The sequence below is a fragment of the Lepidothrix coronata genome, unplaced genomic scaffold (assembly GCF_001604755.1).
Source record: "Lepidothrix coronata isolate B3197 unplaced genomic scaffold, Lepidothrix_coronata-1.0 Scaffold9, whole genome shotgun sequence".
Taxonomy (NCBI): domain Eukaryota; kingdom Metazoa; phylum Chordata; class Aves; order Passeriformes; family Pipridae; genus Lepidothrix; species Lepidothrix coronata.
In genome coordinates this window covers 3,690,689-3,704,724 of record NW_016690189.1, presented here as the reverse complement: position 1 = coordinate 3,704,724, position 14,036 = coordinate 3,690,689, and the positions used below count along the sequence as shown (strand labels likewise).

Sequence of the window (14,036 nt, the reverse complement as noted above, 5' to 3'; positions counted from 1 at the left end):
GTTCCCAGCTGAAGAGAGCAGTTGGGTAATGCTGGTTCTGAGCCGGAGGGAGCAGTGGGGGCAGCGTGGCAGAAGGAGCCATCGGGTATTGCCCGTTACTGGGGGGTTTCCATGTGAATTGTTCCTTTCCTGTACCCTCTGTCATTGGTACTGTTGCTGTTACTCTTGGTTTTCTTATCTCATTGTTGTATCATGAGGCTGAAAGTACTTGGTAATGAAAAAGCTACTTAAACCATAGGACACCCAGTAGACAGTTATAAACTGTCCATGAATTTATTTAGGATTAATTAGGAGAGAAGATCTAACTATCATAAGTAGCAAGATTCTGGAATGTTACAAAAAGATTTTTTTTTTGCCTGCATTACTTTTAGCTACTTTTACAATGGAGTGTTAATCATTTATGAAATGGAGGATATGTGCTAACTACTTTCAAGAGTGGCAAACTTCACCAAGTGACTTTGGAAATGGTTCAGAATCCTGTTTTCCTAATAGGAAGACAAATAAAAATAAGAAAAAAATGTTCTGACTATCTAGAAATGATGCACATCACCTCTATAGATATAATTGCTCATTTAATATGTGCAGGAAAACATTTCCTCCAACTGAATTCTTTGTAACCTTCCTGAATTCTTTAAGCTGATGACTTGTACGTACCTTGCTTGACCAACAATGAAAGATCTTCCTGTCTTCTTCCTCTGCTTTGGTTTTGACCCAAAGTCATTAAATACTAATGGCACAAAAATGTTTTTGAGAACGGGAAGGCAGTCACAGGTGGTAGATCATCTATCCTTTTTCTCAAGCTACATATTAATTTCTTTCTGTTGGTAGTCCCTATTAAAGCCAGCTGGTCTACTTATAAAGCAAACTCCTTAGTGACTAAAGCTGGCATAAATGTACTGTAACGGTTAAAGTAAACACATTTTTAGTGAAATACTTACAAAATATAGCCAGGTACAATACTAAAATAGGTTAATCGATTTTGTTTACTGGCTTATAGCAACTAATACATGGGCTGTTAGCTATTATTTTCCCATGACTGCAGTTCTTCCATGCCTCAAGCTATGTTCCTCCCACTGATTTCAGGTGGCACTATCTACCAAGAACTATATTTACCTAAACGCTGCACTGACAAATAAAGAAAGAAATGGAGGATAATCCTCTTTTATTCCCTACACAGAAGTGTCTCCAGCCACGTAGCAAGAGAGGATGTGCTTTGCCTAAGGCAATTCTTTCCCTGTCATTTGCAAAACTAATGGGTATGGATGCAACCATAAATCCTACTTTTTTATTCAATAAGAGCCCAAACATACAAAGAATGATCATTCCCTTTGTGGAATTCACTAAGCACAGTAATCTATAGTCCCATTAGTTTAAAAAAAAAAAATCAAAACAAAACCATCACCCCAAAACAATCTCTAGTCTTTCAGACAGCACAGTAAAACTGCCACATTCTCCTAGATCTAGAGAAGAGCTTCCCAAATGTAAGTAAATTGGTCAGCAAATATCGCCCTTTTTTCTGTTACTGGTGCAGTTTGACTGGGATTACTACACATGCAGCACCAAATCCACTCTCACAACTCCTGTTTCCTTGACAGAGGGAGGACTGGCGTGGGTATAAGGAATAGCACTACTCCTGTTCTTGTCACTCCTCTGGACAATGGGCAGGGCTGTGCCATGTCTGCAGTCCTCAAACCAGATTTCTATTCCCCCTCATGTGCCCCAGTAGTCACCACAGATAGAGAGCTGGACAGAACCTCTTACAAGAGGGGCCTTCTTTGAAATTGAATGGCAGACTCAAACAATTATTTTCCTAATTTCATAAAATGGTGAAAGTTTATGTAAGGAATATAAATGACCACAATTTCAAATACTGAGACATGTAATTGAATAGCTAGGTCACAGAATGCCTCTCAGTATTACTTTGAAAAATACCTGTACTTCATATAGGCCCTGCAAAGTGTCCCAGAGCAGAGTTCTGCACTGCAGGACAGCACCAGTCACTCGCAACACAGCAATATTTTATCAAGGTATGGTTATAGCAGAATACAAATTTTAGCCTCTGTCTTTGAAAGAGAAAGAGCTAGCTGGCAAAGCAGAGATTAATTCCAGGCAGGTTTGCAACAAGTTTGCATTCACAGCTGAGAAAAACAATAACCAAGTACTTGGGCAGATACCAGATGACACATCCTCTTTGCTTTTTAACTCCATATCCTGAATGATAAAAACTTCTGGGCTATCAAGGAAGAGGAACCATAACCTTGACTTGTTTTCTACTGCATAGTTGCTGCAGGAATTTTGTCCAGGGCAGGTTCAACAACAGTTCAACACAGGTTTGTAGGTCAGCCTGCTTTTAGTGCTTTTTGTATCCGATAAGGAGATTTTTATGCCAGAACCCTTAAAAGGCAGGGAACACATTTTCAGGTGTTAAATAGGCTAACAACAGTAGACAAGGAAGAACTTTGCTCATATTGATTTTTACCCAAGGATGAAGAGTTAAAGTTTGCATGTAAACCACTTCTGCAATCCTAGACTTTATAGGATAAAAATTTCAGCCACTATTGGAGACTTTACCTAACAGAAACATAAAAACATCCACATTTATTAATATAATATCCTAAGTTTTCCCATGTAAAGTTTATGAAAATTCATAATATAACCTTATTCAAAGAAATTAAATTATTTCAATAATAAACTTGTATACACAGCCCTGTATCACTAAAGGCTAAATGAGATATTTCAGAAGAGAAGCAAGGGGATGGCTGTTTGGTAGAAATTCATCCTTTATAGGGCACTGTATACTCCAAAAATACAACATTTCAAGTACTTAGTAAAATTTTAAAGGAATATTCAATATTTATGTCAGATTGAGGACATCCTTATAATCAGCTGAGAAACTCAAGGTAATGTAAAATATTAATATGGATGACAAAAGAATACTCTAAGCACAGCCAGAACTAAATACAAGCGAAATAATGTATGCAAAACTCTCCTTTACCTGTTAAGCAATTTTACTTTAGACATGAATTAGAAGCAATTTGAGACAATACAAATAACCCCATGAGTTTAAGGTAACAATCATAGGGCAACAAAGACTGAAAGTCAAAACAAACTAAACTATTTTGTTTTTAATCTACTGAACATTCCCTTGTTTGGAAGAATAAACTATCATTTTTCAACAGCTCTGTCCTTGGTACTTCACAGTATTGAAATACACAGCTTTCTGACTTAAAAAACAAACAAACAAACAAAACCAAACAAAAAAAACCCATAGAAAGATAACTCAGTTCATGCTGATTTACTGCCCTCTGAAATCTAGCTGGAATCAGCAGTGCTACATAGATTTAAGAAGTTGGCTTGGAAATTTGTTAGTAAAAATTACCTGCAGTGCAGTCTAAAGATGTCAGAGAAGTTATTTATAGGAGGATACTTTAAATGTATTCTTGAAGCTACCTCATTAAAGGCATATTGTAATACATTCTCCATTTAAAGTATAAAACAACAATGAAACCCCTTCTGCACTGAAACTGCTTTCAAATTCTCAAATGCTTTCAGAGTTGACAGTAGCTACCCTTTGAGTTTTTCATGCGACTTCCAGAAAATAAGCTTCCAAACAATAATTCAAGTCCTTAGCCTAAACTCAAGTTTTGCAATTTCTTCACTTTCCTTTTTCTTTTTTCTTAAAGAAATCCAAATAATAATAAAAAAATTCTGCTGGTCTCTAAAAGTTTAGGAATTTAATATTACAGAGTTGACATACTTGAACACCAGAAAATAACGTGAGGAATCAGGCAAACCTTCAAATGGAGATTATGTAACTATGTAATCTAAATTAATGCATTTTAAATTGTTCTAAACGGCAAAAGCAGCTGTAACTCAGAACCATAAGCTATAACAGTCAGAAAATAATATACCACTGAAATCAGCCATTCATCTAATCTGTTAAATTCTTTAGATCTTAATGTATTCATAGCCAACTTCTAAGCCAATATCACATTTCCATTTATTGAAAAAGAAGGAAAGAGAACAAACTCTTCAGTTTATATAGTTTCTCTCTTTGATTGTTATCCATTAAAACTGAGTTAAAAATTTGTTCCTCAATCAGAGAGCACTTTGATTTGTTGCTGCTGTGCGTGAACACTGGACTGCATATGCCAAGTAATTTGTATCAAATACTGAGGCGTAAGTGTTTAGAAACAATAACAAACATGTGAGACACATACATTGCTTCTAAATTACTGTAAGGATGCTTTTTGTCCAGACTTCTATTGAATGACTGTTTCAGTTTCAAAGGCACATACTGAAAACCAGAAACAGCAAAACTAACAGACCTCCTGTAAGCACATGTAAGACACATTTTTGCATTAGAGAGGTCTTTTGTAAAATGCACTCACAGAACTACATGTCAAGGATGGACTTCAATTGCAAAGGAGCTCTTGAGCATTTGTGCTTAAAAGAACTGACTCATCTGTGGTCTTATAATACCAAAGAACACTCCATTTACCACCTAGTTTACCTGGTGGATCTTGAAGCACCTAACACTGAGAAAGACTACAAAACCAAAAAAATTATGCAAGATTTTTAAACTACTGTGGAATAACTAATGGCTTTGTGAAGATTTTTTAAAAAATAAAGGATTCTATGGCATTCAATATAGTAGTAGAAAGGTTAAGAATTAAATTTCCTTTACTTTCACAGGTATATTTAAGGTGACTTTATGTCCTATATATTCCAATCAGCATTTTAGTTAAATTCCTTCCACACAAATTCAGTAGAATTTAAAAAAAAATTCTATTCAGTAGAGATGAAGGTTTATAAGCATATATTTTGTATATCAGTGGAAACCTGGAAGACTAGGAGCTTATTCTGAGAATGGCAAAACAACTGAAATGTGATTTTTTTATATCCCTGTCTTTACTGTCCAACCCCCTTTCCTCTTCTTACCCTGGTATTAACTTCAGTTTCCCTCTATGACACAGTGAGTAAGAGACAAAAGTACTGTATAGGTATTCAAAAGATTTTAATAGTTATAATTTTCATCTCCAAAATGAATGGCATATGAGAAATGTACAAGTATCAATCTTGTCACTTTATTTCCTCCAATTTTCTGCTGTGTTCAGAAGTTATTTTATAAATGTAATGAAAAAGAGTTTCTTCTTAAAAATATGCTTTGCATACTCTTCACTGCCTAACAGAGATAAGAAAACTATGTAAACTTCATTGTTAGATAAGTGGCCATTTTAAACTGGACTTACAGGCAGAACATTATTTTCTTGTTTATTTATTTGAAGAGCTTTACTACTTGAATTTAGTTTTGCACGTTTTGATTATCTAACATTCACATTTTTGTACCGTACTCAGGACATCGTTTTCATACTACTACCTATGGAATGGCAGCCACCTGGATTTTGTCCTGCACACCATCATGAACCAAGAGCATTTGGCTAGTGGAGGTGAAGAGCCTGTCTTGCAGCAGAGCCCCACTCTAGGGGCTTGGGCTGGCTGAGTCATGGCAGGAGGGGAAGGAAGGGTAAGCACCAGAACGACAAGTAGAGCTGAGCAGGAAGCAGGTGGGATATTCGGCCAGAGAATCAGTCCCCTCCTTGTTGGGGCACGCAGCATGATCTCACCTCAGTGAGAACCTTAGCATGACAATTGCTTCTATGTTTATGATCTGGTACATTAATGAGTTAGGAAATCTTTCTCCCTGCTGTATAATTATTTTGATGCTCATGTTATTTATCCTCTTACACACTTACAACAGGGTTCTAGTAATTAAACTTTGTTTAACCTATGCTGCTCTGAAGTCAGTCACAGGAGAAAACTAATTTGCTGTTTTAACATTACAGAGGGGTATTGGTCTTTGCTTGGAAGTGCTTACATACGCCTCTCCCACCAAGTGTTATTCAGACTTAAAAGAGAAGTCTAAATAACACCTCTACAACTTAGTGGAGTTAGAAACAGATTGAAGGTCACAGCTGACAACTCATCTATTGGTACTTTATTTAGTGTGGGGTTTTTTTTAATTCTTTTAAAGCAGATTTTAAGTTTACCTTCTCCATACCCATTACATGAATACTACAATAATGTTGACCAAGAAAAAACCTTGTCAACTCCATAGTTTAAGGAGCACAATTAATTAAATGACTGCTAGAAAGCAACAAATAACATCGTCTCCCTTTCCAGGAAGTAAATCAATAGCTCCATTCACAACAGGTTTCAAAGACAATTCAACTTCAGGAAAGCCACACATACTCACAAATTATAGAGCATATCCGCCATGTTGCTGCGGTAGTACAAGGCATTTCTGTAGGCGCTTTCAGCTTCAGAAATCTTGCTCTGGCTCTTGAGAACATTTCCAAGGTTACCCCATGCTGTCAAGAGGAGAAAACAGTATTCAGAAACAGCTACAATCCAATTACACATGACAGAGTATCCAAGTATCAAGAAGTTCCTCAGGGAGACAAACCTCACAAAGAAACTATTTTTATGGAACAGGAGGGGAGGTTGGTTATTTTTTTTCCCCCAGTTTTCTGGATCTCTGGATCTCTTATTGTGAGACTCACATTTCATAGAGGTGATTTACATGCATTCAGGTGGGAAAAGGAAATTTTAAAAAAATATATGTCTCCATGCTTTAGAAATTACTGTAGCAAAGGCAAGGGACCATTTTATTTTATATCACCTCTAAATAAAAATCCACATACTGAAATGTGGATCTGGGGCATCTTCCTAGTTTTAGCATTTTTTTAAGCCTATTGACCCTAAACAGCAAGAAATTTCCCAGAGAAGATGTAGCCCTCACTGAAGTATGGAAATTTGACATATGATCAAAGAATTGAAAGAACGGTTAGGTAAGTAACCAGGATTAAAAATATGCCATATGAATATAAACATACTACACAGATCACTAAAATGCATTTTTTCTACCAGGAAAACATGTGGTTCCTTTCCATACAATTTATTATGTTACACAGTGTGCTTTTATAGCCCATCTATAAAGGACTTCAGGTAAAAAAATATTTAAGGCTCCACATGTTCCCTTTGCAGTTTTGTTGAGTAGCACAAAAACTACTTAAAAAAGGAATTGGAACTAACATTTTATTGAAAACACAGCCCATGCTACTAAGAATTTAGAAAGCTAGTTTAACTGGCATTGTAGTTATAGTGTATGTGTGTGTACATGGGAAAAAAAACCAAACCACATTATGCTTATAAATACATCAAAGTTGTTTCATAAAAAGTTCTACTTTCACACATGTATTTTTTAATGAGAAAAAACAATGGAAAGATTATGCATGCTCTTTCCACCAAACACAAATATATGTCAAAATATTCTTCCCTCCAGACATACTAACCACAAACATCAGCTCAAGTAGCAGTTAATGCTGATGCTCTAGTCAAGCCCTGTTTTTACAAGAATTTGCATCAATCTTGCTCAATGCAAAATTTCAGTGTAGTTTTGATCTAACATTGCTAAATAGGTTGATAATTGTGATGTGTGTTTTTTCCTCAGAAAGTGCATTGCTTTCAAGCTACTGTGGTTTGCTGCAGAATCATCCTATCGTAAGGATGGAACAGAATTTCCTCTGAGCAGAATAAACTAATCGTTGCTGGGAAAAATATATTAAATCAATTTAGTATTCATAAAAATCATGTCATCCAACTGTGCACAACATATTCTGCAAAGCCAAAGGAAAAAAATAAATGCAATATTTCCATGAGAAAAGAAAACATTTCTGTGAGTCACTTCAGTTAACCTAGTACTTGATAAGATGAGAAATAATTCAAACATTATTTATCAATAAATTAACAAAAGTCACAAAAATGTTTCATCACTTTGAAGTAAAGCTGCTAAAACTATTCTCAAAGTCACTCAACTTTTACACTCTTTGCTATCATATGTTCAGAATTCTGCATTTATTTCCCCATTACTGCTACTCTTCCTTTTTACATGCAGAAAACGTTTTGGAAGCACCAATTAAGGTGACTAGCCAGTCTGTAAGCATTAATGCTTATAAGAAAAACAGAGATTTTTATATGGTTTTTAAATTAATTTGTGAAAACATATCCTGATATTGCTTCTGCAGCACATGGTCATCCAACTTGACATAACTGTATGTTCCATATAATCCGTAGGTACTTTTGTTTTCACTCTGATCTCCCATAACAGAGTTTTATATCAAAAGACCGTTTGGACTACTGATAAAAATTTCCTGCTATATAGTTGTTTACTCCCAAACATTCTGAAGCTCAGTAACTGAAAGGATCCACAGAAGAATGATTCAGTTCATCTTTTCATCTGTTAGACTGGAAACACACTGTTACCACTGTTAATTGTAATATTTTCTCCTCTACATTTCATTTCATACCGTGAGCTCTAATATTTATCTGAGTTAATATAACTTTTACGGCAATACTTTAAGTTATGTTTTGCAAAATAATGTGTCAAGTTTTTAATATCAATCAATAATTAATTGGCATTATTTCATTTTAAATGTATTCCATTTAGACTTTTCTCTAAAATTCTAAAACTGTGAATGATTAACCTTATGTGATGCATTAGAAGAAGTGATAGTAGTAGAAAATAGCAAACATAAAACATGATAATCTCACAATTTATCACTAATAGAGACATGAAAAACAGGTCTTTTTACTTATCTGAACTGTAAAAGCTTAGTATAAATCTTCCCATCTATTTAAATACAGAATTAGTTAGATGAATGACCTAGTTCTGACTGGAGATGAAGCTATACAGAACATATTGCAGAATAAATTCTTATGAGTAGAGATCATATTCATAAGCCCTAGAAGTTATGAACAGCTAATATCTGCAGCAACCACATCCTCTTGGTTTTTGGTATATGAGGGAGGGTAAAAGAGGATGGTACGCATACATGGAAAAGAGGCTACAAGAGATACTCAAGAACTTCACTCCTGCTTTGTCTTAAGTAGTGCAACTAACCACAGGAAAAACAAAGAATTTCAATCATTAACTGCCACATCTCAAACAAAATTTTTCCTGCAAAACTGTAACAACATCAGTTCAACTACGGGCACATTCAGAAACAGAAACAAAGTTATACCTAAGTGAAGCCACATCCCTGTTAAAAACATACCTACAACTCCAACTAAAGTTCAGCAGTCCACTATTTTCCATTTTGTACATGGGGGGAAATGAAAATATACAATTATATATACACACAGCAATTTAATCTTTAATTAAAAATTCAAATTTTCACCTATAGAAGACCTTATTCAGCAAAAGAGAAAAGCAAGCTGTGAATGAAAGAGCTTTGCAATATTTACTTTCTGCCTGCTGCTTAATTCCCTGTGAACAAAAAAAGAGACCAATTTTAGAAATAATACTCCATCATAGCATGGGAACAAATGTAACATTCACATTTCACCTACAAAACAGTCAATCCATTTAAACTTTATTTAATTGCTTAATTTTCTATATATCATACTCAGTATAAATGGGTATATTAAAAATTAAATCCATTTCATCACCTCTATCATAAGTCATTTATAAACTGAAAAATCTCCCAATGCTTGAGAATTTCTACACTAGTTACCTTTCTTAGCAGGAAAATGAAACTTTTTAAAGGGGTTTTGTTCTGCTGTTTGTTGGAGGGTTTTTTAAAAATAAATAGAAAGAAATATTATTTATAGCTAAGTAGGAAAATAAACAATTGTTTAGGTTTTATAATTTTGGCCATATCAAACTAGATTTCTATTAAACTTTAAATATTGTATTTATGCCACCAGGCATTTAAGTGCTTTCAAAATGAAAATGAACATGAGAAATTTCAGCCTCAAGTTTAACATGCCTAATTTCTCAACTATCTAATTGAAACTGAGGATTAAGATTTACCAAGACTGAAAAATACCAGGTTGGTATATTAAACCTTCTCTAAGCACCTTCATTCAGGAAGAGAGCAAGGCAAACAACAGCAAAGAAGAACAACGTTGTCCAGTCTAATCTGCCTGGATTTAAGATGCACATTTTACTAAAGAGAACAGGTAAACTTTCAGCTTGCAATTGAATTATGAAAACAAATGTGAAATGGAAATGAATGAGTGCAAATATCTTCATTTAAATAAAACTTTCCCTTTCTATTGAATCAAGAATCATGCTATGCTATTCAGTGAAATGGAAATTACAAAGCAACAAAGTGTCAGAGAAGAGCACTCAGGTGGGTTAAAAGCATATATGTGGATTACTTGATCCAAAAGTTTGCTTTAAATAAAAAAAAAAATAAAACCACAAATTATTAACAGAGATAACTCAAAGTATTTAAGCAGGATTCTCCTTCCTACCTGTCACCCCTATATAATACATGAAAAAATTGATAATAATAAAATCTATTTGGAAACTCACAACCTATTAACATATCTGTGTCCAAACACCTCTGCTGAAACATGGAGAGAAAAAAATCCAACAAAAATTGACTATTAAATCATTAAAATATAACCTGGTGAACTTTTAAAAATAATATAGAAAAGGAAAATGCTGCCTTTCCTAGTATGTTATGCCATAAACACTGTCTTTTGCAAACTTTAGTAGAAGAAAACGTACTTGAAAACTAATGAAGTAAAATGTAGGACCTAAAAAAATTGATCTGTGATATTCACAATTCACAGGAACAAATTACTGAATTTTTTTTAATACTGTTCTCACATCAAGTTATTAGACTTACAAAACAAAAGTTAAACCATAAATAGATGAATTATTAAAGAGTGCGGACTAGATTATTATTGGAGTGAAATAAACTACTTGAACAAAGACTGAAGTATTTAGGAAACAGCCAAGTCATTTGTAATCAACTTGTCAGCAGTTCCAAACTAGAAGCTTTAGTTCACAGAAAAATGCACATCAGGCCAAGAAAACCTCTGTGGAGCTTTACAGATATTTGTGCATTATTTACTACTCTTTAGCTTGTGAAATTAGAAACAGCAGTTCCAGTTTGCATTCCCTCTCATTACAATCCTCAGGCACAATACAGTACTCTCAGGCACATGGTGTGACTGTTGGGGATGGTCCTGTGCAGGGCTAAGATTGGACTCAAAGATTCGTGTGGGTCCCCTCCAACTCAGCATATTCTGTGATTCTATGATTCTGTTCTTGCAATACAGAAGAGAAATGTAAGGAATATATCCCCACATAATTAGTATCCTCACAAAACAAGGGCCAAGTAAACTACATTACTTACAGTCTAAACTTTGTGAGAAGACTGATATTTGTCTATGCATTTTATATTTTGATCTATATTCTTAACTTCTGTTAAAGGGTCGACCTTCATAACACACATCTGGGAGCATACAAAGTATCTGACTGCTTAAAATAAAATGATTTAAAAAAAAAAAAAGCTGGAAAATCTGTCATTCCTTTAAGTCTTTTGAGGACTTCTGAGCGTGATCTACTTCATGAGACATAAGCTGAAACATTAAGACCAAGGTTTGTAAATAGAAATTCATCCTACTGGAGGAAAAAAAAAAAAAATAAAGACTGATACTTGCAACAGAGGTAAACAAGTATCCAATATCCAAATATTCCAAACTACCTTTGTTGGATAAGTGTGAAGAAACAGCACAGCACCAGTTATATTACTCACATTTGAAAGGTTATAATCATAGCTATGAAGAAAACCACTTTTCCTTTTTGTTGAAAAGAGTACTACTTGATAAAGCAGAGTGCTGCTCCAGTCTCTAGCATTCGCATTCCATCAGGTGATCACTTTGTTCTTGAGGGAGAAACAGTTTCGTGAACAGAGGAACAACAGGTTTCCCCAATAAACCTCTGAAAGCTCAGTTGCACACTCAAAAAAAAGTAACGAAGAGAGCTCAACATCTAATACAGTTTTTCTACCATACAGAGCTACTATCTCTCACAAAGATATTCAGAAATCTAATTAGATAATGTTTTTAAGTAGTTTGAGAATGGAAAAGTTCATTTAAATGCTACAGGTTAGTACTTTCGAAGTGGAACAGGTTTTGCATAAGTCCTTTATGATGGTTTCTACAAGGTATTTATATTTTTCCTGTCATTTCAAAGAAATAGTAATCTTTTTTCAAAATATGTCATAAATTCATGCATATCATTTGCAATAATTATCCTCTAAAAACTTCACTTATTAATAGAATATCTTGATCAAGTTACCCCATTTTGCTAAGTCGACCGCAAAACTGCCCTGTCTCCTGTTTCCTGGTGGGATAAATGGTTCCTATATACCCATAATTTATGAGCTTGATCTACTTTGCACATTGATTTTATTTTTTTAATATCAATGGCTATGTGGTAATGTTGAGGCAAACTTATTTATATCATTTGTTCAACAGTTCATTTGCTGATCAATTGCAGGGCTTTTGTAATGACAGCAGGTGAAAGAAAAACAGAATTGAAAACTATGCAGTCTCTGAAAGCTATCCAACACCATGTCAGCACGGGTACTAACCAACTCACTTTTGGCAGGCAGTGCTTCAGTTTTGTTTCTTAGTTCTGAAACTCTGATGCAAATGTGTACCAGTGCATGACTCTCTACTGCTCAGCATCACTGCCTGATACACCCACTTCACTTGCTATGTTACAAAAAATTAACTTTTCCTCCGCAAAGGATAGCACAGTGACTCAGTTCAATGAACCTGAGAGATGAGATTGAGCAGCTGTTAAAGTGTTCTTTGGCTTCACCATTTACTCTGTTTAGTCTAGAGTACGGACTCATTCTGCCTAGGACATATTTGCAGATTTTGGTAATCCAATCAGCTTTGATGAACCTAGTCTTGAGTGTGTGAGTGCTCCACCATCTGGCTGAATACTAAAGTGAGCCATCAATGAAAAGTATGAGAGTATGCTTAACTCCCATACTCACACTTCTCCTATATACCCTGACAGATTACAGTATGAAGAAATTCTCACCATTGCCTTTGTTTGAGGTGCCACAGGATCAAACTGAAAACTTACTGTTTTCGGTTAAGTAAAATGTAAAATATTTTCAGGGTAGCACTACAGAAACTCAGCACAGCCCTCTCTCAGTACTAGTCAACAGACAAAATCAGAAAGAAATATGCTTCCCAATCGCTCATCTCTCTGATGGTGATACTATCTCACATCTCTCAGGAGCTGCCTCCGTGCAGCCAGTGTGCTACATGTACAGCCTTTACACTTCTCCCACAACAAAAAGATAATACTACAAGACAATACTACAGACAAAGCTGTCCTGTAAACCAGATTCAGCCCTTAAAACCAGTGTTGATACTGCAGAACCTCTAAAAAGACTCAAACCAGAACTCACAACCTCACTGCAATGGTGCTCTCAACAAATAGGTGCTCTCAACAAATAGGTGCTCTCAATGTCATAGGTGTTCTCTATAAATAGATAAACAAATAAAAAACACCAACATACACATTATTTTGGATATGTCCTCTCATTTCCCAGTCTTTGTACAACTTGACTTCGTTTAATGTTGCAACTCTGCTAAAGATACTGCAAGAACACAGACTAGTTGAGAATAAAAGTTTTCTACTTCCTGAGCTGCGTTGGCACACTTCTGTGCATGACCTTTTCATCTGATAGAAAGGTAATAATGAAAGACTGATAAACATAGATTATATTTTATTTCAATGGAAATCCCATTGTCAAAGGAGATAACTGCCAGAGATTACTTCAGGGCAATGTTTCACGACACAGTGGCTCTGGTGAAATCACTGTTTTAAGCAATTTCTGCACCTAGCACCCCCAGGCCATCAGTTCTGCCACACACTTCCTCATGCTAAAATGATTTTTGGGAAGGGTATGGTACAAATCAGACAACTAAACTGATCCAGGTTAGGGAAAAAAAAGAGAAAAAGGAGATCACAATACCCTTAACATCTAATCTAGTTACCGTTCTGTTCAATCAGAGCCCGATCACACTTTTGCACTGTACATGTGTGAACACCGTAAAACATTACTGCCACAAAGTTCCTATTCCATGAAACTTCACAATGGTCAGGAACAGAGCTGAGAACAGTACTGACCCAGAAGTCTCATGTTATA

The 14,036-nt window shown here is 35.2% G+C and overlaps 1 protein-coding gene across 4 annotated transcripts in view; it reads right to left on the bottom strand.

Annotated features, from left to right (window-relative positions):
• The window catches only part of TMTC2 (transmembrane and tetratricopeptide repeat containing 2), a 245,782-nt gene that overhangs the window by 77,194 nt on the left and 154,552 nt on the right, over positions 1-14,036 (bottom strand). For all 4 annotated transcript variants that reach the window (XM_017804514.1, XM_017804515.1, XM_017804517.1 and 1 more), the window contains one exon: positions 6,257-6,371. In XM_017804514.1, the coding sequence (XP_017660003.1) occupies positions 6,257-6,371 (115 nt within the window). The remainder of the gene's footprint in view (positions 1-6,256; positions 6,372-14,036) is intronic.